Source organism: Aulonocara stuartgranti (genome assembly GCF_965226115.1).
Source record: "Aulonocara stuartgranti genome assembly, chromosome: 20".
Lineage (NCBI taxonomy): Eukaryota > Metazoa > Chordata > Actinopteri > Cichliformes > Cichlidae > Aulonocara > Aulonocara stuartgranti.
Genome location: NC_138956.1, coordinates 14,648,003 through 14,673,427, shown reverse-complemented (window position 1 = coordinate 14,673,427; position 25,425 = coordinate 14,648,003). Strand labels below are relative to the sequence as shown.

At 43.9% G+C, this 25,425-nt stretch overlaps 1 protein-coding gene across 4 annotated transcripts in view; it reads right to left on the bottom strand.

The window, feature by feature from the left end:
• The window catches only part of tns2a (tensin 2a), a 63,542-nt gene that overhangs the window by 4,562 nt on the left and 33,555 nt on the right, over positions 1–25,425 (bottom strand). For 3 of the 4 annotated variants that reach the window (XM_082519666.1, XM_082519667.1, XM_082519669.1), the window contains exons 4-25: positions 19,466–19,504; positions 19,016–19,057; positions 17,537–17,586; positions 17,043–17,226; positions 16,694–16,744; positions 16,485–16,607; positions 14,302–14,366; positions 12,764–12,847; positions 11,025–11,137; positions 10,237–10,297; positions 9,804–9,879; positions 9,350–9,479; positions 7,083–7,148; positions 6,724–6,840; positions 4,975–6,546; positions 4,586–4,751; positions 2,700–3,820; positions 2,482–2,613; positions 2,282–2,377; positions 2,109–2,186; positions 1,922–1,999; positions 19–187 (exon numbers count right to left, since the gene is read on the bottom strand). In XM_082519666.1, the coding sequence (XP_082375792.1) occupies positions 19–187; positions 1,922–1,999; positions 2,109–2,186; positions 2,282–2,377; positions 2,482–2,613; positions 2,700–3,820; positions 4,586–4,751; positions 4,975–6,546; positions 6,724–6,840; positions 7,083–7,148; positions 9,350–9,479; positions 9,804–9,879; positions 10,237–10,297; positions 11,025–11,137; positions 12,764–12,847; positions 14,302–14,366; positions 16,485–16,607; positions 16,694–16,744; positions 17,043–17,226; positions 17,537–17,586; positions 19,016–19,057; positions 19,466–19,504 (4,613 nt within the window). The remainder of the gene's footprint in view (positions 1–18; positions 188–1,921; positions 2,000–2,108; positions 2,187–2,281; positions 2,378–2,481; positions 2,614–2,699; positions 3,821–4,585; positions 4,752–4,974; positions 6,547–6,723; positions 6,841–7,082; positions 7,149–9,349; positions 9,480–9,803; positions 9,880–10,236; positions 10,298–11,024; positions 11,138–12,763; positions 12,848–14,301; positions 14,367–16,484; positions 16,608–16,693; positions 16,745–17,042; positions 17,227–17,536; positions 17,587–19,015; positions 19,058–19,465; positions 19,505–25,425) is intronic. The other variant, XM_082519668.1, reaches the window with a different exon arrangement.

Here is a 25,425-nt window from a genome sequence, read left to right as displayed (position 1 = left end):
CAGGGGGGAATCTCTTACCTGCGCTGGTTGTCGGTCAGCGTGATACCCTGTGATGTCACTTTGAACTGGACGACTGTGGCAGCAGGACGCGGGCTACGACCCAATGTGGCATCTGTTGCCTTGGCAATGGCCTGGGGGCCCGTCAGGGACTCTGTTTCCACAGAGTTCAGATAGAGGACGTTACAGGCTGAGGGAAGAAGGACAGAGAGGTCAGCGTGTTGACCACAGACTGTATACGAACAATGGACGTATAGAAGACATCGTGACATCACTGGTTTATGGAAATGCATTTTGAAACCTGTCCCTTAGCTTCACAGCCATCACCGCCTGCTCGTTTCTGGAGTAAAGTCGGGCATTTTAACATGGCAGACTTTTGGAAGCACACTCAAGTGTCCATTCAAGGAACAGCAATTAAATCCAGGAATAATATGATTGTAAAACATACATGATTATAGCCAATATGCTAATGAGAAAACGAAGGTTTTGTTGTGAATCAGTTCCAAAGATGAGGCGCAGCACAGTTAAAGGCTCTGACACCCGTGGTCTTAAATCTGAAGCGAGGAGCAGTGAGAAGAGCAGCTGAAGCTGAGCAGAAGGAGTGTAAGGATGAAGGAGGTCTGAAAGGTATGGCAGTGCCAAGTCACTGAGACATTTGAAAACGAGAAGCAAAATCTTCTTTTGGATCCATTGAGGAATGGGGACCCAACGCTGGATGAAAATGGGTGGTAATGTCACTTTTATTGCCACTGAATTTGAACCATCATCCTAGTGGTGATGCCCTGTAGGCAGGAGGTGAGGATAGTAAGGGGAAAACAAGTTCTGGGTTTTATAGACCAATACAGTTGTGTGTCATCTGCATAAAAATGAAACTGTAAACCAAAGTGATGTAAGATATTTCTGAGAGGATGAGTTATAAATAGCAGGGGTCCCAGCACTGATCCCTGTGTGACTCAGGCTGATGGAGAGTGAACAGTCTAGCCTTGAACAAACTGTAAACCACTGAAGGGCTGCGTCACTAAATCCAGTGTTAGCCAGTCGTTCTAACAGAAGACGACACGATGTGGTGTCAAAAGCATCTCTGAGGTAAAGGAGGATGCTGAGAAGGCCAGCATCAGATATGAGGAGGTCGTTTAAGAGCTGTTTCAGTACTCAGCTCAGAGGCTGTTATTAACTAAGCAGGGCTGGAGTTGAGATGTTACAGTGGGTTCGAGAAGAATTCAGCTGAAAATGGATGTTGGAAATATTACTGGAGAATAAATTCTGGAATACTGCACGCTGTGTCATGGAGGCGAGATGAGAAGTAGTTTCTGTGGGCTTGAATAGCTTGTGTACAGTTTGAGTAATATGATGATTCGGCAGCATGCAGAGCATTCTTATTGAGGAACAATGATCAAGGCGAATTTTCTTCGACAGCCGTTAGTTACTGGTCGACTGTTTGGCACTTCCTCTTTGGCTTCCTCTTTTTTTAAACCGGACAGAAGTGCTTGCATTTTCTCTGGTGCATCTATTCCTTGCATGTTACATCATTTCTCAGCCAGGCTTTATGTCCAGTATTGCATCAGTTTCCTATTATTTGACCTGTGCAAAGGTTTTAGAAACTGAAAACTAAAAAATGTGACGTTATAGGAAAGAAAAAAAGTACCAATTTGGTACTTATTTTGTAATGGTAAATGGCCTGCATTTGTATAGCGCTTTTCTAGTCCCTAAGGACCCCAAAGCGCTTCACACTACATTCAGTCATTCACCCATTCACACACACACATTCACACACTGGCGATGGCAAGCTACATTGTAGCCACAGCTGCCCTGGGGCGCACTGAAAAATAAGATTTAAACTTTAAGAGTCTTCCTTTGCACTTAACTGTTCATACATGAATACATAACACAGTGTGTTTCAGGAATAGAGAAAGAGAGAACTTACCGGCTCCCTGCTTCAGCAGGTCAGCAGCTGTGCTGATGTTACTGACTGGTTGAACCTCCTGCACCTCTCCTATGAGATCTGACAACAGACAGATAAACCATGAATTATATCTGATAGATTACAAAATACCTTGAAACACATGATTTATTTATTTGAAGGCCTGTGTGGCCTTCAAATATTCCATTACCCTTCTCAAGGATTTTAAGAGCACAGGGCAAAGAGATGGGTGTGATGGAGTGCTGGTAAACGAGTGCAGACAGACTCCCTGTGAAAAAACAGAGGAAATCATTAATAGATCTGAGACAGCAAGGTGCACAGGAATGCCCATTTCTAACTGGAAATAGATGGAATGAAACGTACCAAAGTAGGGCTCGTTCTGACAGCCTTTAATCTTCACTCCTCGAGGACTAGTTTCAATCAGAAAATGTCTCACCAGCTGCTCCAGAGGGTCGCTCACTGTAAAACCAGATTCATAAAAAGTTATAAAGGAACAAAAACAGAGCAGAGGGACAAATCTGTCAAAATGAGACATCTATGTGATGGAGGCAATCATTTTTCACCTTTGTTGCTGTGGTTGCTGACATTGGGAGGAGGTGTAACCACCTTCAGAGCCAGCCCATAGGCTCCCTGGAACGAGTTACTATCCCTGATTAGGAAAGTGCCAGGCTCCCTCTCCTTCAGTGCTGCGATTGCTGTGCCCAAGCACAGTGATAATTTAGGAAATTTACTTATGTAGGCTTTTGAAGAAAAAGAAACAAGTATGAACTAAAGAGCTTACCTTGCTCTCTAGAGATGCTGGGCTTATACCAAAACTTGGAACTATCCTGGACAAACTTCACACTGACCCTGTTTGCAGTTTCTGCCTCTACTTGGTCATTTTGGTCAGCAGGGGGTGCAATTTCCCCCACCGTGGGAGAAAACGTGACGTGGTGCTGATGCTGAGGAGCAGTGGAGGCAGGCACGTGACCCACAGCTGGCTTTACCCCATTGCTAGGTGAACCCGAATGTCCGGGCAAATGCCGCTTCTCTGGCAAGGGGGGTTGAGGGTGAGGAAGAGGGATGGAGATTGTGGTGTAGCTCGAATAGGATTGTGGGGTGTGAGGAGAGTAGCAGGGCCTCTTGTTGGTGTCCACAGCTGCACTGTGCTCCGTGCTGGCTTGGTAGTTGTGATGTGGGGGCCCGTGCGTGTGGTTTAGGTGGTTGTGGGGGTCGGACCCACTCAGCATCAACCTTCTACCCAAGGTGGCGAATCCGGGAACTGGTGCATCAGACACAGGGGAGCCGTCCATGCTGCTGGGCCCAGGCTGTGGGGATGATGGTGCAGGAGAAGATGTTGGGTTGGTGGTGCTGGTGTGTTTAGGAACCTCTGCGTGAGACTCCCTGGTCGGAGAGGATCCATTAACCAGTGCTACAGATGGTCCCACAGAGCTGGTAGCTTGGGTGTGGCTCTGAGGCTGTGACATTTCAGATGGTGGACCACCAGCTCCTGCAGGAGAAAAGGTCTGCAGTGGGCCAGTGGGATGAGGGTGTGCATCTGATATAGGCGAGGTATGGACAGGGGAAGAAGGTGTCTGGCAGTGTGCTTGGTTTGTGGTGGTTGGTGTCACAGAATCACGAGCTGAGGACATATCTGAGCTACAGTGCTGCTGTTGAGGAGCAGCTGGCGACAGGTTTGTTGGTGCAGGGCACTGATTGGTGGATTCTGTTTGTTTCGGTGAGGCTGTGTGTGACTGTGCTTCTTTGGTGTGTGGCTCCAGGCGCTCTGTGCTGCTTCTTTGCCTGTCTGGTGATTCCTGGATGACGTTAGTGTGACAGTGGGCCTCGTGAGTCTGGGGAGCCTCGTAGTCACTGATGATGTCTGTGGTTCGAATATCATACTCTCTCCTTCCTGGACTGGGGCTAAAATGGACACATGTGAGTATTATTATTATTAAAGACTAGCAATTTCTTCACTGTAATATCAGAGTGAACTCTCATATATTAAAAACACCTGAGCGATATACTGTATATGTAAATTAATCAAGAACAAATACAAACCCAAAGCCCCCAACATGGGCACCCTGCGTGAAATGCTTGAACAGAAGAAAATCCCCTTTTCTTTCAACAACAGTCTGTAAATTAGAGTTGGGCAGATCGATACACTGGTATTGGTAATAAATTGATACTAGGGCGTCAGGGTGATTACTTTGTTTCCATCCAGTTCAGTATGTAGGACACTGAAATGTGTTTTTTCTTTTTGGAGCATGACAAAGTAAACCTCAAACATCCACTATGAGAACTATCTGAACCTTTGTGTGTTGACTGTCACGTTTACTGTTATTTTTACCCCACATTTAACCTCCTAGGACCTGGTGTCCCCATATGTGAACATCACATCACCAGGATATTAACGAGTGATCCCAAAAACAAGCTGCATGTTAGCTGGCACCCCCGCTCCTTCATGGCGTCTGACCGCTCTGTTCTGTGCTGTGTCTTCATCATACTTTCCCCATGAGCCATGCCACCAAATATAAATTCCAATAGAAAGAAATAAGCTTTTGACTATGGTGTTCTAATTAGACTAACATTATTTATGATTCACTGTCATAGCTACATATTTATTTCCACTACGGTTGTGAGAAACAGCTCATCCGACACTACCAAGGTTGGGTAGCAGTGGAATACCTTTCCTGTGTGCGTAGAGGACTGCTGGTGTGAACGGGAGTGGGCGATCCAGACATGTCGGATGGTGTGGAACACGCGGCATGGCCGTTTCTGTGCACCCTCTTAAAAGAACCATGGGTAATGTGATCCCTCCAGCCCACGCTTTCACCAGAACTACGGAGGCCATCTGACAGAGGATGGAAACAATGAAGCATTTTTACTAAAAATGACCTCAGTAAACAGCATCAGCTGTTACTTAGTTAATATGTTCCCAGCTGATTCTTATGCAAGTTCCCTGTAAAAACCCAGTCTGTGCTTAAGGCATGTATCAAGTTAAAACCAAATTTTCAGTGCATGCTGTTCCTCATTATTCCTACATTACTGAGTGTTTTTTTTTTAATGTGACTCACCAGTGTGTGAGTCAGAGCTGTATGACTGCTGTGAGTCTGGATGGTGATGATGGTGGTTGTGGTTATGCTCTGCTGGTCCGCTGCTATGGCCGCAGTGGCCCATCACAGCGGAAGCAGGAGGCAGCGGGGATGTGGACTCGGACTGGTAGCCTGAAGCGTAGCCCCTGCTCTCAGATGGCGAGGGTTGGTAAGGTGAGCAGGGGCACACCTGACGTGGTGTCTGGTAACCGCTGCTGCTGCTGCTGTACTTCATGTCCAGGTGGGAATGAGCGTGGGACCTCGATGCCTCTGGATAAGCTGGGTGACCTGATGGCAAGGGGTCAAAGGTAAAGGCTAGAAGATCTTGGCCCTGTGGGCCATAGGAGGCTACGGTGGCTCTCCTGTGCCAATATTCAGCCTGTCTGTCCCTCTCCCACTGCAGCTCCGCCTCCCTGTCTCGCTCCCAGTGAAGGGACAGTTCTCTGCCTCGTCTCAGCCCTGGGTCCCTCTCCCAGTGGAGCTCTGACCCCCTGGGTAACTCCTCCCTCGTTCTCCTAAGCCCCACCTCCCTCTGATGAAGCTCCGCCTCTCTGTCCCAATGGAAGTTGTCGCCACGCTCCATCCTGAGGGTGTGATAGGCCACCGAGTCCTCTCTCCTCATGCTGCAGTCTCTGCAGGGACAGCCAGAGGGCGGCAGACCATCCATTAGCATGATGTCATGGTAAGTAGGGCTGGTGGCTGGTTTCTGGTGCTGGTGGGGATGGTGGTGGCTGTGAGGTGGAGGAGGGTGGTGATAGGGTGTGTACTCATCTTCCCGATAGCAAAGGCGACCTGGGGCAGACATAGGGTGGTGATGGGGGTGGTTGTGAGCATGAGGGGTAAGGTCTGCTGATGGGTAAGGACAGGTATGACGCGATGACGGAGCCTCTGAGCAGGAGCGGTGCAGGTAGTGTGGCGAGCCACTCTGACGGTCCCACACCAGATCTGGAGGTGGGAGGGACTGGTGGGAGTGGGGGCTATAGTGTTGGCACAGATCCATGTGTGATGGTGGAGCAGCGGGGTTGGGGCTAGCTGAAGGAGGAGCCCCGTGATGGCCGTTGGTCCCTGGAGCCCGATCGAGGCAGTAGCCATTAGGCATGAGAAGGGTGCGGTCGCATCCTGGCTCTGCACAGCGTTGCGACCGGTAACCATCCCGGCAGGAACAAGACCGACTGAGCCTCAGCGTGCCCGTTCTCTCAGACTGAATAGAATCTCCATCATCCAAAATGGCGGTCTCTCGCTCTCCATCTCGGCTTCCCTCGATGCCGCCGAGAAGACGTTCGAGCTCCTCCCTTTCCTGTCTGGTGGGCGGCGGCGGACGATTGGACTCCTCCTGATGGTCTGGATGGATAGAAGACTGGTTCAAATGGAGGGAATGTGCTGAAAGGCCGGAGTCAGAGCCTTGGGTGATGCGGTGATCGGGCCTGTCTTCTGCAGCTACTCCCCCTGCGATGCTGCCGTTGGCTGAGGTGAGAGAACCAGAGCCTGGACCTCGCCGCTTCTTTATCTGAGCGTAGAGGCTACCATCCAGAGGACCTCTGGTGTGGGCAATATCTACGACGCAATGATAGATAAACTTAGTTTTTAATCTCACAATAAACATCAGCTACTGTTGGAGCTTTAGTAGACTTAAGTATACTTGAACTCTGTCTTAATAATGGCTAGCACCATGAGTGCTGCTGTTAAAGGCTTCTACCGCTCCACCATGACGACTATGAAGACATCGGTTACCTTCCAGGCTATCCTGGTATCGCTGGTTAAAATTTTCATAGGAATCCCAGCGAACCACGGGGTCAGCGGTGTTGTAGTCCACTGTGACAGCCGGATCATTCTTGTGGTATTCACGGCCTGAGAAGACATATATTACCGTGTAGTTCTGTTCCTCAAAATATAATCAAAACATTTTTTTCCTTTTTGTAGGAGCCTATCCCAGCACAGGGCTAACAAACAAACAACCATTCATACTCACAGTCACACCTACGGGCAATTTAGAATCACCAGTTAACTTAACCCCACCAACTGTATGTCTTTGGACTGTGGGTGGCTTGATTATTTATTATTATCCCTCCCAGAAGAAACTGTGAACTAACCTTTGATCCGCTCTGGTCCGGAGGAGAAGACAAACTCCACTGTGGCATCAGATGGGAAACGCTCATCTGGGGAGAAGGAAAAAGGATATTCCCCGCGATCAGGATAAATATTTTTGTTCCTAGCTTAAGAAATATACCCACAGTCTACAAATATACATGATGCATTGAGTTTTTCCTTTCCAGTCACCTTTCTCACTCACTATGTATTAATAGACCTCTCTGCATTGAATCATATCTGTTATTAACCTCTGTCTCTCCTCCACAGCATGTCTTTTATCCTGTCTTCCTTCTCTCACCCCAACCGGTCGCAGCAGATGGCCCCGCCCCTCCCTGAGCCTGGTTCTGCTGGAGGTTTCTTCCTGTTAAAAGGGAGTTTTTCCTTCCCACTGTCGCCAAAGTGCTTGCTCATAGGGGGTCACATGATTGTTGGGTTTTTCTCTGTCTCTATGAAGCGCCTTGAGGTGACTTTTGTTGTGATTTGGCGCTATATAAATAAAGTTGAATTGAATTGAAATATCGGCGTAATCTCCACATGAGATCCAGATTCATGAAAGCATACTGGTGCTTTTGAGACATGTAGAGTATATCTGAAGGAAACAAACTGCTGCTTCAGGATATCAAACACACTAATGCGTTTCACAGATGTGTTTGGAGTTGTATTTACCCACAGTCATGTGTTCATGTGTAACGGATCGACTGCCACAGAGCTTTAAGAACATGCTTCCACACATATTCTGTCATTTCAGGAAAAAAAAACGATGCGGAAATGAAGTAATGAGCATATTCAGTATGGGCTTAGGCAGCAGATAAGCACTTATTAGATATGATTCAATCTCTCTGTGGGATATTTGGCGATGTACGGTATTAGCACAGCTCACGCTCACTACCCTCTCCTCCAGCGAGCTGCTATTATATCCTCAATGTGGATTAAGCTACTACTATTGTGGGATTTATTTAACCATGACATTAAGAAGCCAAACCGCTGTGAATATATTCCCACAATGCCAATTCAAAGAGCTGCTATTATGTCAGTTAGTTGTAAGTGGTGATTATCCAACCACCACTAACAAGTCGTGCCAGAGTGACAATTTCAAAGTATCCACAGAAGCAAAATCGGGCATGTAGGGAGCTTTATCATTTGTTTCTGAATGTTTAAAGTGAGATTATTTTTATACTAAGCTAATTCCAAAAAGCTGGGATGCTGAAATCTCATAAACTCATAAAACATAGCATAAAACACACCTGGAGGAACTCTTAGCAACTAATTAGTTTAACTGGCAACATGACAGTAACATGAATGGGTATAACAAGAGCTTCTTAGAGAGGCAGTTTCTCAAAAGTAAAGCTCGAAGTGGTTCAACAATCTGAAAAGCACAAACTATGGGACTTTTTTAGAATAACGTTTCTCAACATAAAACTGAAATCCGTGTAAATGTCATCATCTACAGTACATAACATCATCAAAATGCACAGAAATGTCTGTGTGCAAGCGAAAAGGCTGGATGTACATATTGGATAACAGTGATTTTTGGGCTCTCAGCTGACACTGCATATTACTGGCTCTTTTGCTATTATCAATATAATATAATACCTGCAAATTTTCTACTTATCACTTCAGTTTCTCAAACTTTGACCCATCAGGCGGTGCTCTACACAGTGTGCACAGGCACCTGCAAGCTTAGAAGCTACCAAACACAAAACGCCAAAGAAATGTGTTCCTGATCAAATTCAGTCAAGTGAAGCCAAGCAGAACTGACTGTACAGAAATCTGTGGATCCATTTGTCACGATTTCTATTTAACATCTTCATTCTTGAATCAATAATTTTAAAATATGCCACCTAAATTTTAATAATGTGGACTGTAAAGTCGCTGAACTGAAAAACAGGCATGCAGCTACAGCAAAATGTCTTTCTTTGAGCACAAAGCAAAGAAAAGTAAGCTTCATTTTCATGTGCAGCTAGTTTTGTGGCAGAATAGGCTGCATAGTCCAGATAAACAACATCTTTTATTTTCTTTTTTCTAAAATGAAAATTCCTGAATTGTCATTTTGCTTTAATTAGCTTAAATTTTAGAGTGCATGCACTTTTACTGAACTGCACATACTACACGTAGCTGTCTTAATCAAGGTTTTGAAACAGGTTCCTCTGAGTTGTTATGGTAACCTTCTTAGAACTATAATCAGAGTGCTGTATTTAAATGCTAATCATTAATAATCATTAAATTAACACCGCCAACGAATTTCCCAGAGTGGTCCAGAGTGACGCACCAGTACACGCTTCGTCCAGCTCCCCTTTGCCAAACCACAGCTGGGATCCGTGGATGGTGCAGGTGTGGAACTGCAGCCTGAACACGGTGTCTCTGTCAGCACTTTGAGCTCGCCTGTGGTAGCACTTGACCTGCAGAGGGTAGCAGAGAGTGAGGAAAAAGAGCTGCAGAATAAAGTGCATGTGGGATAATGATAGCTTGGCGCAGTAAATAAAGGGATTTGTGTTCCACATGAGTGACACCTACAACTTTGGAAATGGCGGAGCACACAAAACAAATTATGACTCCGTGTTAACAAAGGGAAAAGAAACTTTTCCAGACCAAAATGTATATTTTAGAGATTTTACCACAGTTGTTTCATGTTTGTTGAACATAAATTAAGTCATTTAGTCATAATCCCACCCCCACCCATAACTGGGGGCTTCTGGTTGTCATTTCCTTCCCATATGACTCACCATGATGTCACCCTTTAGCAGCAGTGCTGGTTCAATGGTCACACACAGTCTTCTGCCTCCAGTGCCTTGAAGATCACTGTGGACAATAAAGGGTACACAAACGAGCCTGTTACGTATCCACGGAAAGCATGGGGGTGTACATGGGGGTGTAAGGAGTGTGAAAGATCGATTGTTTACACTTGTTTTATACTACCACAATCTGTGACCATGTTCTCTCAACACTTTTAAACCTGGAAAAAGCCTTGAGGTAAAAATGAAAACATGATAGGAGGCGGAGTAAAGGAGAAGAAACGCATCCCTTTACTCCCGTCTCTTTAATTACGCTGTGATGATGCTGAAACTTCAGCGCATGAAAGAAAACATCCCAGAGCAAACAAATACATTCAGCTTATCCGGGCTATCAGTTGGCCTCACGACAGAAAGATAGACTCACTATATGCCTGAAGTGTAGACCAACTGCATGGACTGGTAGATTTTCAAGAAAGGGTAGTAACCTGGAAAGAGGAGAGAGAGATTTTAGACATGGCAGGCACTATCAGCACGAAGACAGGAATGCGCTGACTCCTTGTGGACTCGATCATCAGATTAACGTGTGTGGGTAGAGGCTGTATGTGACCGTGCATGTCATCTGCATTCAATAACACTGTCCCAGCACCTAGCCAAGAAAAACATGGCGCCGCATGTGCATTTTATCTGCGTAAGGAAGCAGAGTGAGGACGGACTGGAGATAATCAGACAGGAGATTAGATACCTCAAGTCTGTTTACACTTTTCTCACTTGTATTTTAGCAAGTGAGAAAAGCGCAGCTGAGGCGGGGTACACCCTGAGGGGTGAACTGCAGTTCCTCCAATGGCCACTTGAGGCCATCCCCAATGCCTGACTTCGACCATAAAATGAACACAACTACAGCAACGATTCGGATCTCTTCAGCTAAACAAATATACTTTTAGTACTTTATAATAATCCAGTTGGATTTTGTTTTGGCTTTGATGTTAGGCTTTGCTGAACTGGACCTCTCGACTACGTTTGCTCAGTTGACACCTTTTCAAGCGCATGCCTTTTTTTTATCTAAATAGACAGTAATGCTCAAACTGTTAAAACTGAAGCTTCAAAATGCAGAATCAAAATTCCACACTGAGTATGAGAGAGAGATTTGGGGTTAAGAACAGGCAGAAATAAAATTTTTATTCAGTGATTTGGCCAAAAGGTCAGGAAACACACCTCCTTCCCCCTGGAAGTTGGGGAGCGACGGGATGAGTACTTGATGAAGGAAGAGAGGGCTGCTGTTCATCTTGATCGCCCCAGACAGAAGGCCTCCAAAATAATATATATACCTGGAATATAAAGAGGGATTATGAGAAGTTCTTATCATGGAAAATTACATTTACCACCTCTGAGGACAAATGATAAATGTAAAACAGCCGCTGAGCCATGCTGCTGTCAGACAGCCCCCAACAGCGGAGAGCCAGGTACGAAAGCAGCAAGGAATATCTAACGCCGGCTGTGTGGACTCCACGTTTCCATTTCCCATCTGTCTTCTTGTCTCCAACACAGCTGGAAGTGATTCGATATTCCTGAATCAGTTGTCATTTCCTTGAGCTCTGTGTTGGCCTTTAATCGTTGTAAGACGCGAGTTTCTTTTAAAAGTATCTATGTGTGAAGCTGCACACTCAGCAGGCAAAGAGCTCAACTCAGCAGTTCTCCAAAAGAAGCGGGCAACCAGGTGACAAATATGAAAGGAAACTAATTCAATAAGAATTTTGCAGACAAAATAAAATTATTATGGTACTGTGCTGACCTCAAATTGAATCTGTTTATATAATTGAAGGTAAAAATGACTGGGAGTGATACATTTTTCATTTTCTGAAGTAAGACAGCACAACATCAGAAAACCACCTTAAATCCAGTTACAGCATGTACATGGACAGTTTGTTGATTAGAAGTATGAAATGTTCCCTCTGTTTAAAGTGGATTGCACCCTACACAACTTCTGGCTCTAGTTTCTTTTTGTAAGCATACAGAAATACATGTTATATACACATAAAGATAAGTCAGAAAATGCTAAACTCTTTCCTGAAGTATTAACATTTTATTAAAGGGGACATATATGTAGAGTTTTGGTAGAGTAGCTCTAAATGATTCACACTTCTATATCTTATGCTGGTTGGACCTTCCTGAAACCCATGGATTCTCCCTCTCAGTGAAATATCCCCTTTTAGCTCCTGTATTTTTAAAAAACACCCGCCTTCAAATTCCACTTTCTTCTAAACGTAAGCTTCCTGAAGAGCTGCACCTGGTGCTTGGTAGTCGGGTGCTCTGTGCATGCTGCAGATAACCGTGTAAAAGTGTCAGCTCATCGCATCAGTAGAAGCCAGTATTCAGGGCAATCTGAACCCTGAGATCTTTGCTCATAGGGATTCATTTTATACAGGATTATTTGAGTATTTGGGGATGGAATTATTATTAATATCCAATACTGTAAAATTAGATATTTGGCAGAAAATAAGGAAAAACAAATGAGGTCCCCTTTAAAGTGTCTGGGGTAAGCGTACTTACTATTCCATGTCAAAGGGAAAGGATTATATTCCATCTAAGGAGCCAAATTCACTTTTTTATTCAATTTACAAGCTCCATCTTTCTTTCATTTCACCTTTTAAAATCATTTTCATACTAGGAAAAGCTAACAAGATTGACAATAGCTGTGTTGTTCTATTTAAATGCCCAAAACTCTGACAGGGAGCCAGAAGCTGAGGCAGCTAAATGATATGGAGCTCTGATTCATTATATTATTTGTTGAGCTATAAATCCAATCCAGAATCCTAAAATAAATTTCTTTCCCCTAGAGGATGGAAGGATGATGCATTTAATAACTTTAGTATGACGTGGGAAACCCACACTCACCACTTCTCCCCACCCCCACACCCACTCATTTTCCACTCAGATCATCCCGTGGCCTCTACCTGTTTTGGGACGGCTGGAGAGACGAGGACACCTTATCTTCACAGAACTTCCTCATGGCAAGAGTACTGAGAGCCTGGTCCGCCCTGTAGATGAATGCACAAATACAAACACACACACACACACACACACACACACACACACACACACACACACACACACACACACACACACACACACACACACACACACACACACACTTACTTTTAGCCAACAATTTCCATCATGGGACTTGCACCAGACTCTCTAGATGCCAGAAAGTACATGGAGAGGATACAGCTGGCATTGGCCACAGGATAAACCAGTTTCCACTGTTCCTGTGCAAAATCCGGAGGGCTTCATTTATCAAATGACTTATCATCCAAGTCTGAATGGAAATCTTTGTCCTGCACGTACATAAACCTGCACACATCAGCCTCACTGCTGGAATATGTTTAAAAGCATTTTAGGTTATGCATGTTTGAGTAGCTGAATTTAAGCCGAACATGTTTTTGCTAGTTGCTTCAAACTTCAAGTGCTGACGCATCGATGCTCCGATAATATTGCTTGTTGGGTACAAGCCTCCACTGCATGTGCTGCAGTCTATTATACCTGAGCCCAAACAAAGAACGATACGGCAAAGTATTGCGATATTTTATGTTGCAATTTTATATCGATAGAGATACCAAATATTGACATTTAATTGAATACATTAAAATATTCTTAGTATAATATGAATCAGAGGGCACCAAAACCCTCAGATAATGTTAGTCGAGCAAACGTGGACTGACTGCAGTTGCTCAGAGACATTACGAGCACAACTCGAGGGGACTCGACTTTAACCGGCTGTCGGCTGGTTGTATTCTGTTATATTCTTAGAAAACGTGAAGGATGAAGAGCACAAATGTGATAATTACATGTGGCTTTCTGTCCATGTAAACAACATGATATATGTGATTTTTAACCATTTATCACAGTTAATTGCTGTATCATCACAAACAGACTGCATGTAATAGCCAGCTTGTTCCCATTCAATTGCAGACTGATAACAGACCAGTAGCAGACAGACTCCGACTTATGGCAAGATTTATGGCATGTTTTAGGTTTTATAATTTACAGTTGAATAAAGGTTATAAATAGCAATACTGCAAAACTTGCAATAATGTTAAACATTGCAATAATATCAAATCATGAGGGACGTGTGGTGGTAATCTGTCACAATCACAATACTGGATCACCCCAGTCTGGGCCACAACATCCTAAAGGTAAAACTAAACAACCAAAACAAAGCAAGTGTTTCATGCAGCGGAGCATATCAGTCATTGCAGCCCCTGCACATGATCTCTTTCCCCCCAAATGGAAGCCAGGACAGCACTCTTGATTGGAACATCTGGGAGCACAACAACACTGACCACTTTTAGACTGTTTTAACTGTGTTTGTTTGCTTTTGGGAACTGAACGTAAACAGGTTATTGCCCCAGACAGTCTTTAACACATTAAATGTGCAGATACTCTGATTGATTGCTCTGATTGTCTCTGACATTAACAAACACATACTCACCCTGCAGAGATCTTGCTGTAGTGCATGTAGGCTGCGATAATGACGCCAGTTTTACCTTTGTTACCCTGTAAGAGGGAGAGGACAAAGAAATGATGACGATGTGCTGATCTCACCCTCAGGTGTTATGGACAGCTCATTTTCACGCTTTATAAGACCAGATGGTTTTAACAGATTTTTCATAGAAAAAAAAAAAGGAGCAAAGCAGAAGAGCAGGACACATGGGAGTGTCATGGCGAGATGTGAAAAAGGCTGCTTGACTTCAAATTAAAAAGCTCCCTGTGGTGTTTTTTTCACACTGGTTGCTCTTTACTTCCTGACACATTCCAAAGACATTCCAGCTCCGAATTCCTGAAGTGACCCTTCCAGATCCCAGTAGGGAGGCTGCACCTCCACACGCTGAGCACAAATTAAAGCTTGTTTTGCACAGCAGATCTCTCAGCGGAGGACGTTTCATTGACAACAACTTGTTTATTCACGTCCCTGGCGTGATCTGCAGCTGGCAAAGGATTGCTTGTAGCTGGAATGTTCTGGAAAGTTGGCAGACCACAGAAGTAGTCTGGTTTTAGGATTTCAATTCTCCTGACCAAAACCAATAAATAAAACATCTAGACGAGGTCTGGGAGCTCAGACACCACCAGCATTAGCTGGTGACTGTTCAGTAATGGTCCAAGCGTTCAAATCACCACCTCTCTTCTGATTGGACGATGGAAAAGAGTCTCTAAATGATGTGCAAAGGCGTGGAAGTTAAATGTCAGGATGACAGAGTTTGATCTTAATTGCATGGTTAATTTTTTTTACCATGGGTGGAAGGAGCTTATTGAATTATATGGTGCACTCTGCAATTTTGGTTCTAGTCAAGTTGTGTGAACAGCAGTATCTAATAAAGTGTTCTTTACGGAGCAATTATGTCTGATTAAACATGCACAAGCAAGCAAGAGAAATACTAGACTGTAACGTCACATGCCCAAAGGTCAGCTAGCCATTTGTTTCTATAATATTGCTGCTCACAGTTTCACAGGCTTGTTTCAGGCATCTGGTAGTGTTGGGATCCGATACTGCTAAGTATAATTTGGATATGCTTCACTTCACTATTTCATCTTTATACTACTTCACACTTCTAGAATGGTACGCTACAGTAGAAAACGTTTTCCTTTTATTCATTAAATTAATTTGCTGAATCCTAATACTAGCTGCTGGTTGAGATTTTAGAATTCACAAATGCTGCTGATTTATAAATGTGGTGCACATGGATGGTAAGACCCAAGGTTTCTCCTGGAACATAACCCAAAGCATCACACTGCCTCCACCAGCTTGCTTTCTTCCCATAATGCATCCTGGTGCCTTGTGATCACCAGGTAAGTGACACACCTGAGCATCCACGCTGATGTCAAAGAAATGTGATTCATCAGACCAGCCCACCTACTTCCATTGCTCCAATGGAAGAAGGTGGGCTGGTCTGATGAATGGGCTGGACTTCTACTCCACATGCTGTAATGATACATAAGTTCTGATGGCCAAGTGGCGGAGGGCTTTCGCTTTGGTGGCCTCAGAATCTCATCTCTGATTTTTGCAGATGATGTGGTTCTGTTGGCTTCATCGGGTGAGGGCCTCCAGCTCGCACTGGAACGGTTCGCAGCCGAGTGTGAAGCAGCGGGAATGAGGATCAGCACCTCCAAATCTGAGGCCATGGTTCTCAGCCGGAAAAGGGTGGAGTGCCCACTCCGGGTCGGGGATGAGTTCCTGCCCCAAGTGGAGGAGTTCAAGTATCTCGGGGTCTTGTTCGCGAGTGATGGGAGAAGGGAGCCGGGGATCGACAGACGGATTGGGGCTGCAGCTGCAGTAATGCGGACGCTGCACCGGTCCGTCGTGGTGAAGAGGGAGCTGAGTGTAAAAGCGAAGCTCTCAATTTACCGGTCGATCTACGTCCCTACCCTCACCTATGGCCACGAGCTGTGGGTAGTGACCGAAAGAACGAGATCGCGGATACAAGCGGCAGAAATGAGCTTCCTCCGAAGGGTGGCTGGCCTCTCCCTTAGAGATAGGGTGAGAAGTTCGGCCATCCGGGAGGGGCTCAGAGTAGAGCAGCTGCTGCTCCACATCGAACATTGCATGTGCCTGTTTTAAAGCCTGGGAAATGGTGTGATGTCCGTCTGAGAAACCTCAGAGGGCCCCTAAAGTCTGACCTTGCAGTGTAAGACCACCACGTGCTGGGGGTCAGAGTTCAACCAGTTCTCCATGGCCTTGCATATGGCACAGATCTTATCCAGCGGTGGGGCGTGGAGGTCGGGCCAGCCAAAGTCGTGGACCTGATGGTGGGTGGAGACGGGAGAAGCAGATTAAATGAACGTTTCTGAAGTGAATTCTTAACATGAAGAATTACAGGAAGTCCTACCTTTGGGTTCAGTCGGGTGATATCGTGGCGCCTTTCAGAAAGATTCAGGAGCTGAAAACAGAAAGGTTTGTTTTTTTTATATCATCACTACACTGCATCACAGTAACAAGCTGTCATCACTATTATTTTATTATGGGCGTGACAGAAAAAAAACAAACAGACTGCTTATTTGTGGGTTTCTATTTTGTCGCTTCCTGTGGCTATATGCCAAAGTGTATTGTGCAACAATGCTTCAAATGCTTCAAATGTATTTAGCTGAATGCTCCCAGGAGTAAACAATGTCTTGCAAAGGCTTCTGTACTTACGGTATAACTCAGCTGATGAGTGTATTGCATTTCTCTTCACTCACCAGAAACTTTTCCTGGTGTTTGGACTTGAGCATGGCAGCCACCTCCTTCAGGTTCAGCCGGTATCTCTGCTCTTCCAGCTTCGGAGGGAAGAAGACGGAGATGATCCTCTCGGTGATGTAGGTGAGGTCAAAGTCGTAGTTTCGTTCCATCACTCGCTCCATCACACGGTCCACGCTGAAACTCCTGGAGGAACCGAAAAGAGACAGCAGGGGTCAGTGGGTTGTTTGTGGTAGCTTAGCACAGACCCTGAGACGCACTCTGAAGAAGCTCCTAACTGGATGAATGGAGAGAAACCATCACGTAAGAGAGAAACTGGGTAGTGCTTCACAAGCAGGTCACGCAATAAAAACATTTGTCTAAGGAACAGGTATAAGATGGTGCAAGTTTCAGAGCAAGCAGAGCGTTGTGCCAGTGTAGAGACATTATTTACATTTGTATTTAATGATTTCTGTAGAAACTTCCCCAACGTGGAAAATGAATGAAATGGTGTTACCTTGGCAGGGTGTTTCTCTGTTTGGTGTAGGTTAAAGATTTGGTGGATCCCTGTAGAAAAAACAAATATGCAATAAGACACAGTCAAAGCTCATCTATACCTCATTACCACTTTAACAATGATGTACTTTGGGCCCTTTTTGATAATGATAACAAATGAGCAAGTTACTTATCTGTCCACATTGGATATGGACTACCCTCAAGTCCCTGAAGTTTGCCTTTCAGGCCTCCTTTGAAAGCTTGTTCATCTCTTCTCTCACAGTAAACTGGACACTCTCTAGTCAATCTTGTACACAGTAAGTTAAGTAAATTATAATAAATTAAGATGTCAAATCATGTCATCGCATTGACCTGTGCATTGTTTTAATGTTCCACTGGAGATATAATTTACACTGAGATAAAACGGCAGAGAGCAAAGGTATGGCATTAAAGTTGTGGAACCACGATCCTCCTTCAAGATTTCAGCCTAAAGGCAGGGCGATCGTGGCTCAAGAGTTGGGAGTTCGCCTTGTAATCTGAAGGTTGCCGGTTCGAGCCCCGGCTTGGACAGTCTCGGTCGTTGTGTCCTTGGGCAAGACACTTCACCCGTTGCCTACTGGTGGTGGTCAGAGGGCCCGGTGGCGCCAGTGTCTGGCAGCCTCGCCTCTGTCAGTGCGCCCCAGGGTGGCTGTGGCTACAATGTAGCTGCCATCACCAGTGTGTGAATGTGTGTGTGGATGACTGGATATGTAAAGTGCTTTGGGGTCCTTAGGGATTAGTAAAGCGCTATATAAATACAGGCCATTTAAAGCGAACAGCTCCAGAACATAGACTGTACATGAAAGACGGTCACAACCACAGTGATTTCAGCCATTGGTTAGTGAGAGGTTTTGTTGCTGTGAACCTTTTGTTCTATTGTTGACCAATAATGTTACAAAATAAACATAACATAATAAACATAATGTTTTATACATTACATATAATATGTTGCCACGGGTTTCTCTAGAACCAGACTTCTTCTTGAGACCAAAGCCCCTTGATCGCTCTTTAGGTTTAAGGCACTTACCATGTTTTATTTACAGTCTATGGGATGAATTTAAAAAAATCTAATCTGCAGATTATTATTAACCCTTTCTTGTTCTGAGGCACTTTGATCCTTTGTTTGCACATTTACAAAGCTAAAATATGTCACGATGAAGAAGTAGGTTAAATCTGCCCAACACACTAGTTCTTTAAGGGATAAAATCACTTTGAGCTCAATTACATACTTCATGGCCTTTAGTAAAGTATCTGCCATCGCTCTCTCTTCGATTTGTTTAGTATGTGATAAATCAAAATGAGTGAAGCCACAAACTTTTTATTCCTTGACAGGTTTGGACATTGCCCAGACAGACAGCTTGATACTGGCGGCGTGTAGGAAAAAGGGGGAAGATACAGAGCGAAAAAGCATGAGGGTTATGAGGAGGACGAGGAGAGAGCATGGAGGTCAAAGTATGCTCACCAGGTGTTGGATGTGTCGAGAAGGAGCCGTCCCTCTACGCTGCTGGATGTGAGGAAGGAGCGGTGATAGGATGAAGGTGAAGTGAACGAAAGCGAGAAGAAGAGGGGCAAAGGGAGGAGGTTGAAAGGAGGTGAGAGTGGGGAGAAAGGGGAGAGAAGAGGAGGCAATACAGAGGAAGGAAAGGAGAGTTAATTAAACAAACAGACTCCCTAATAGGTAAACATTACTACTTCCTACATCAACTCTTTTTTTTTTTTCCTCTTGTGGACTGAAATCCCACAGAGCTCGAGGAATGAGCACTAACTGGGCTGAGGGCTCAGCTTCCCAAAAGGAATTCAGCAAGAGGAAACCATACAGTGGTTTTGGGGAGCCATGCCTCCTAACTATGGACAGACAGGGTGGGAAAAGTTTCTTTTGAGGAAAAGAAATGAGGAAATGGAGGGGACTTACCAGATCATTGGAGGGAGCTGGGGTGCATGCAAAGGTCACCTAGAACACACAAATGCAGACACATCTGAATACATGAATGACACACATGCCCACACACACACACACACACACGCACACACACACAAAGAGGATAAAAAAGCAACAAAACCAAACATCCTTTTCGCTTGAGGACAGAGTGATGAGGTCGGACGTGGGAAGCAATTGCTTCCTAAAACAAGATGATAGGGAGGAAAATCCACAAATAAAACTGAGAAGCCGTTAAGTAGAAGCTGGAAGGTTTACGATGATACAGTCCACTCATACACAGCATCTGTATTTAATATGAAGATTAAGCTGCGACATGATTAGTCCCATGACTGCAAGGCTATGTTCATCAAGCTCTACACTTACATTTCCATTTTGGTTTTTGCAAATTACAAACAAAGACATAATGAAGGTTTGTGAAAAGTATTAAAATTGTACTCGAGAAGATGTAACGTGCATCACACTCAAGATCCACACAATTAAAATCCTATTTAACATTCTCACAGTCAGTTATATACTGATCAAACACAACATTATGGCCGCTGACGGACGACATGACTAACACTGATTATCTCTTCATCATGGCACCTGTTAGTGGGTGGGATATAACAGGGAGCAAGTAAGCACTTTGTCCTCAATGTTGATGTCTTAGAAGCAGGAAAAACAGACAAATGTAAGGATCTGAGCAGTGGTCACTGACTGCAGTGTTTAGTGTCTATCACAAGTGGTCCAACGAAGGAACATTGGTAAACCAATAACAGGGTGATGGGTGGCCAAGGCTCACTGATGCATATGGGGAGTGAAGGTTGGTGCACGTGGTCCAATTTGAGCTACTGTAGCTCAAATTGCTGAAAGAAATAACAAATAAAATGCTGGTTCTGATAAAAAGGCATCAGATTATACAGTGTATCACAGTTTGTTGCGTATGTGGCTGCATAGCTGTAGACCAGTCCATGCTACAACCTGTCCACCACTAAAGGACCATCAATGGGCATGTGGGCATTCGAACTAATGCAAAGGAAGAAGGTTGCCTGTGTGATGATCTGGTCTGCCACAAAGCAGAAATAGCTTGAGGAGCACACCAATGAGTCTGAGGTGTTGAGTCCATGCCTCGATTGGTTTAGGGCTGTTTTGGCAGCATAAAGGGGACAAACACAACATTAGGCCATGTTATGTTTGATTGGTATATGGTGTCTTCTTGCCAAGATCTCACTCAACAAGGCCTTTAGAAAAAGAAAAAAAAAACAAAAGGAAAAAGGTTGTACATGGTTTTGGGATCGTTTTGCTGACTCACAGACTGGGCAGCAGGTATATATCCAAAGGTTTGGCACAACTTCACCTACTTCCAAGGGACACGGAGAAAGATAAAGAGCTGGTGGAAAGAAGAGTTTGTGTTAAAAATAAAACAGTAGACTCCAGAAAAAAATCAAATAAACCAATCACCCATTAACGCATAAATAGGCTGAACAATCAGCATTCAAGGGGATGATGCTTGCTGGCTGGTTAAACCAAAGGGTCTGGACTGACTCATTACAGATTTAAAGATGTTTAAAGAATCCTCACGAAACGGCAACTTATGAAAAAAGGTAAAACATTAGGGTTCGGGTTGTTAGAGCTTCACATGATTGCCCAACAACAACTGTGATATAACCTACATAGCCTACAAGGTAATTTTGAATTTGGGTCTTGCATAAATTACCAATACACTTAAAATCATCTAAAGACCCTATAAGTGGCAAGATTATTTATGTAAAAAGCTTTATTAATAAAATATATATATATTGTGTCCTCTCAAAGGCTACGTTCACACTGCAGGTCTTAATGCTCAATTCTGATTTTTTGATCAAATCTGATTTTTTTGTCTGCTCGTTCACACTACAAATAAAATGCGACAGCAAACACGCTCTAGTGTGAACACTCAAAGCGGCCCGCATGCGCAAAAGAAGTTTAGACCCAGAGCAAACAATATTGTTTGACTGATGGCCCTTAATATAAAGACTTCGGACTTTACTTTTCCCAGTTTTTGCTTTAAGTTATTTTGTTATTTACATAATAATGTAAATTACCTAATAATTATCCTTATTGCTGTTTTAGAGGAGCGGTGCTTCAAAGGATAGTTGCAGATTCCTGTCAGAATCTGCAGATTATACAGTATAAATAAAATGTTCACGTTTCTCCAACATTATCTTCCCAACAGTTTCACTGACATCTACGCTGGACGCCCAGGAAGCATTCGCGATGTCTTATCGGGCGCTTCTCCAGAGCTGATAATTGCCGTCTGTCTTGTGTCAGTGACTTAAAAGACGGATTTAATGCGACATGACCGTTCAAACAGCAGTCGCTTTCTAAAACATCGGATATGTATCGGATTCAGTACCACATACGAAAGTGACCCAGATCGGATTTGAAAATATCGGATTTGTGCCGTTCACACTGTCATACCATGATCGGATATGGGTCGCATAGGGTCAAAAAAAATCGGATTTGATGCGCTTTCGCCTGCAGTGTGAACGTAGCCATAAAAGGAAATAAACAATACAGAAGTTCTATTTAAAGGAATGATTGCAAGACATTTTAATGAAAAACACTGTAGCTCATCTTTATTCTTTATAGGTATTAAAGCTGTTAAGCCCAGTCAAAGAGATATCAGTTTTATCAGGAACAAGAGAGAGCTATTGTGGATATTCCATTTAAAGAGTTTATTTCCAACAGGTATGAATGAGGATCTATTTATTAATAAGTTTACTCATTTTTGTTTTTATGTCTCTAAACATGTTTTTGACATTGATTTTATATATTTATAGTTTGTTAATTGTGAGGTGAGTTGGACTGGATGGACTGGTTCTTATATAGCACTTTTCTACTCTTCTGAGCACTCAAAGCGCTTTACACAACTTGTGCATTCACCCATTCACACAAGCACTTTTTCTTTGTGCTTTCTAACTAGCATTCACACTCCGATGGATGCATCGGAGAGCAATTTGTATCTTGCCCAAGGATATTTGGCATACAGACTAGGTGAAGCCAGGAATCGAACCACCAACCTTCCGATCAGTAGATGACCTGCTAAGGTGATCAAATTCTTGCTTTTCACTAGTAACATTTTTTACGACTGGATGTTAACTAGTGAGCAAGCAGCTTAGTACATTATTTAATGGCTATAACTAAACAAACAAACAAACAAACAGAAAAGCTAGACTGAAAAACTAAAGCATGCTAAAGAGGTACGAGCGAGAGCCTGCTGACAGACTACATCACATTTTGGTATAGGGATAAATCTACCAACAGAGCCTTCCTGCTATTATAAGAACATCTCCCTCCAAGGTCCCTGTGTGAGTCCACTTTATTATCAAGGATCATCCAGCACATAATCTCTTCTCCTTATTACCACCAGGCAGGGTGGAACAGCAACGGTTGTTATTGCCGAGCCATCATGCTCCTCAGCCGACGTTGTGGTCAATTACTTATGAGAAATAAAACTGAAACTCAGCTGTGCCTCAGAAAGGTTTCATTATGATGAGAAGGTGTCTCTGACCATCGTGATGAGGCAAAACTGTTTTGCAATCTTAGAGAAGAAATAATGTCAACAGGACTTTGGATCCTTAATCAACAACAAACCAACTCGGTATTCTTGTGAAAGAACATGTAACTGCCCAAAAGTCCCACATTTTAATCAGGTGTTTAAATGTATTAACCACGACTGGGAGAACTGCCCGTCCTATTTTAAGATCACTGATATCACGCAGGATGCAAAGACAAAACCAATGCACATGATAAACACAGCACAAGATCGAGATGTCCTTGAGTTCCGAGTAATTACAAGAACAACTCGTTTTTGAGAGTGTGTTTACAAAATGTGAAGCATGTGCAAACGCGAAGCCAGATATCCTGGCTACACAGCTGGAGGAGCACTGAGACAGAAACGCACACACACTTGGAATGACACATCCGATTCCCATGTCTGTTATGGGCCTACAGGTCAATGAACTGTGACCAAAGGAAGCAGGGGCTGAACAGCAGCCCTAATGAAGGGGGCTGAGGGCCACAGTCAAGCTTACGTAACGTACGACAACACGTGTGCACGCACACACATACGCAAAAGGCAATGTTCCACCGAAAGAGCCCTTTTTGGACTGTTTATTTGGACACAGGAAAAGGGCAAGGGCTTGTGTATATCTCATTGTGCACAAAGGGGAAGTTACACAGGCCCTGAACCCAGGGGGCGTGTCACCACAGTGACTATGTGCTGTGGAGTTTGTGTTAGGCGTTCTTTCTTTAGAATAAAGTGCAGTCTCTTAGTGTTGCCTGTGTGTGACACAGACATCAGCAGGAAGGCAGAGGAGCAGACAATGAGCTAAATTGAGGGACAACGTTGTTTGATAAGTTGCAGGAAACTGGTTCAGGTTTAACATCGGCTATCAAATGACTAACTGGACAATGTTCCTGTATGACTCACTCTAAGAATTAATGTTTCTTTTCCATGTCCACAGGGGACTGAATCTCAGATCTTTTCCTGTGTACTTTTTTAAAGCTGAGTCTGAACCCACTGCATCAAAAGGCAGAGTTTGGGCTGGGCCAGGATCTAATTTCTCTTAATTCCCTCTGGCTGGTGAAGGTCAGTTTCATTTTAAAAGAGTCTTTTTTCCCGTTTTTTTCTCCCCCAACTAGAGCAAGTGAAGCAGCACATTTTCTACTGTGTGGTCCATTCTGCTATTCTTAAATAACACAAAACAGTCTTCTTACAGCCCCAGTCAAATATATCTTTGGCTCTCACATGGAAGAGAAATGATTCTTTTCACATGTTATCAAATTCTCTTTTCGGGACATATTCTAAAGCGTTTAAGATAGACACTGCCTGCATTCATTTCTACATCCCTTCCTTTGGGTGTGGGTTTGAACTCAGAGTCAACGTTCAGGGCTCAAAATTTAGGCTACTATGAAAAAAAAAAAACAAGCGCCATATCTGAAAATCTTAAAAATCTAGTTCATACGTCGGCCATTTTTTTTAGATACAGGGCTGAACAAGAAGATCTGAGATCTGTCCTCTCACACAACTCTTCCATAAATTTCTTCCTGTTGATGGATATGGATGTTAGTATTTGTTTTTAGATGAATGGATGTAAACAGTAAAAATAATCTGTTAATATATTCTATCCATTCCTCCTCTTTTGCTTCTCGTGGGGGAGCTGGAGCCTATCTCAGCAGCCAGGTACACCTTGGACAGTATATTACAGGGCTAACACAACCATTCACACCTATGGGCAATTTCGAATCACCAGTTAACCTAACCCCACTAACTGCATGTCTTTGGACTGTGGGAGGAAGCCAGAGCACCTGAGAGAACCCCTACAGACACGGAGAGAAGATCCAAACAGACAGATTCTGGTTGAATGGTGATTCAAACCCAGGACCTGTGAGGCAACAGTGCCAATCACTGCACCACCGTGCCCTATTACAAATTACTTTATTTTTTTGAATAAGTGCAGGGCTTGCAAAATCGCTAGCCCGACGTCCCAGGGCTAGTGATATTTCCAGTCGGGCTACCAAAATCTATCTCAGCCCTGCCCGTCGGGCTATCATAGGAAGTAAAAATATATGACAATGCCTTTGCTTTCTTTCAAATGTAGCTGAGTAATTAGCTGAGTCCTCATCAAAGAACAGTGCTCTTTAATGAATGCAGCACATAACTTTACATCGTAGAGGTAACAGGGAGACATATCGAGTTATCAGATAGCCGTCTTAACTATATTCTAACTCTACAATTTCCCGACTGCACTTTCCTCTTATTTCACGACACCACCCTCTAGTGGTGCAATATGGTATAGTCAGACAGGACACAACATCACTCACTAGCTTACTCTTCAAACGTGGCACGTGAAATCTCCCGCAGCAAGCTTAAACGTGCTAGAGGTTGACTGCGCAGAGAATTTAAAAAA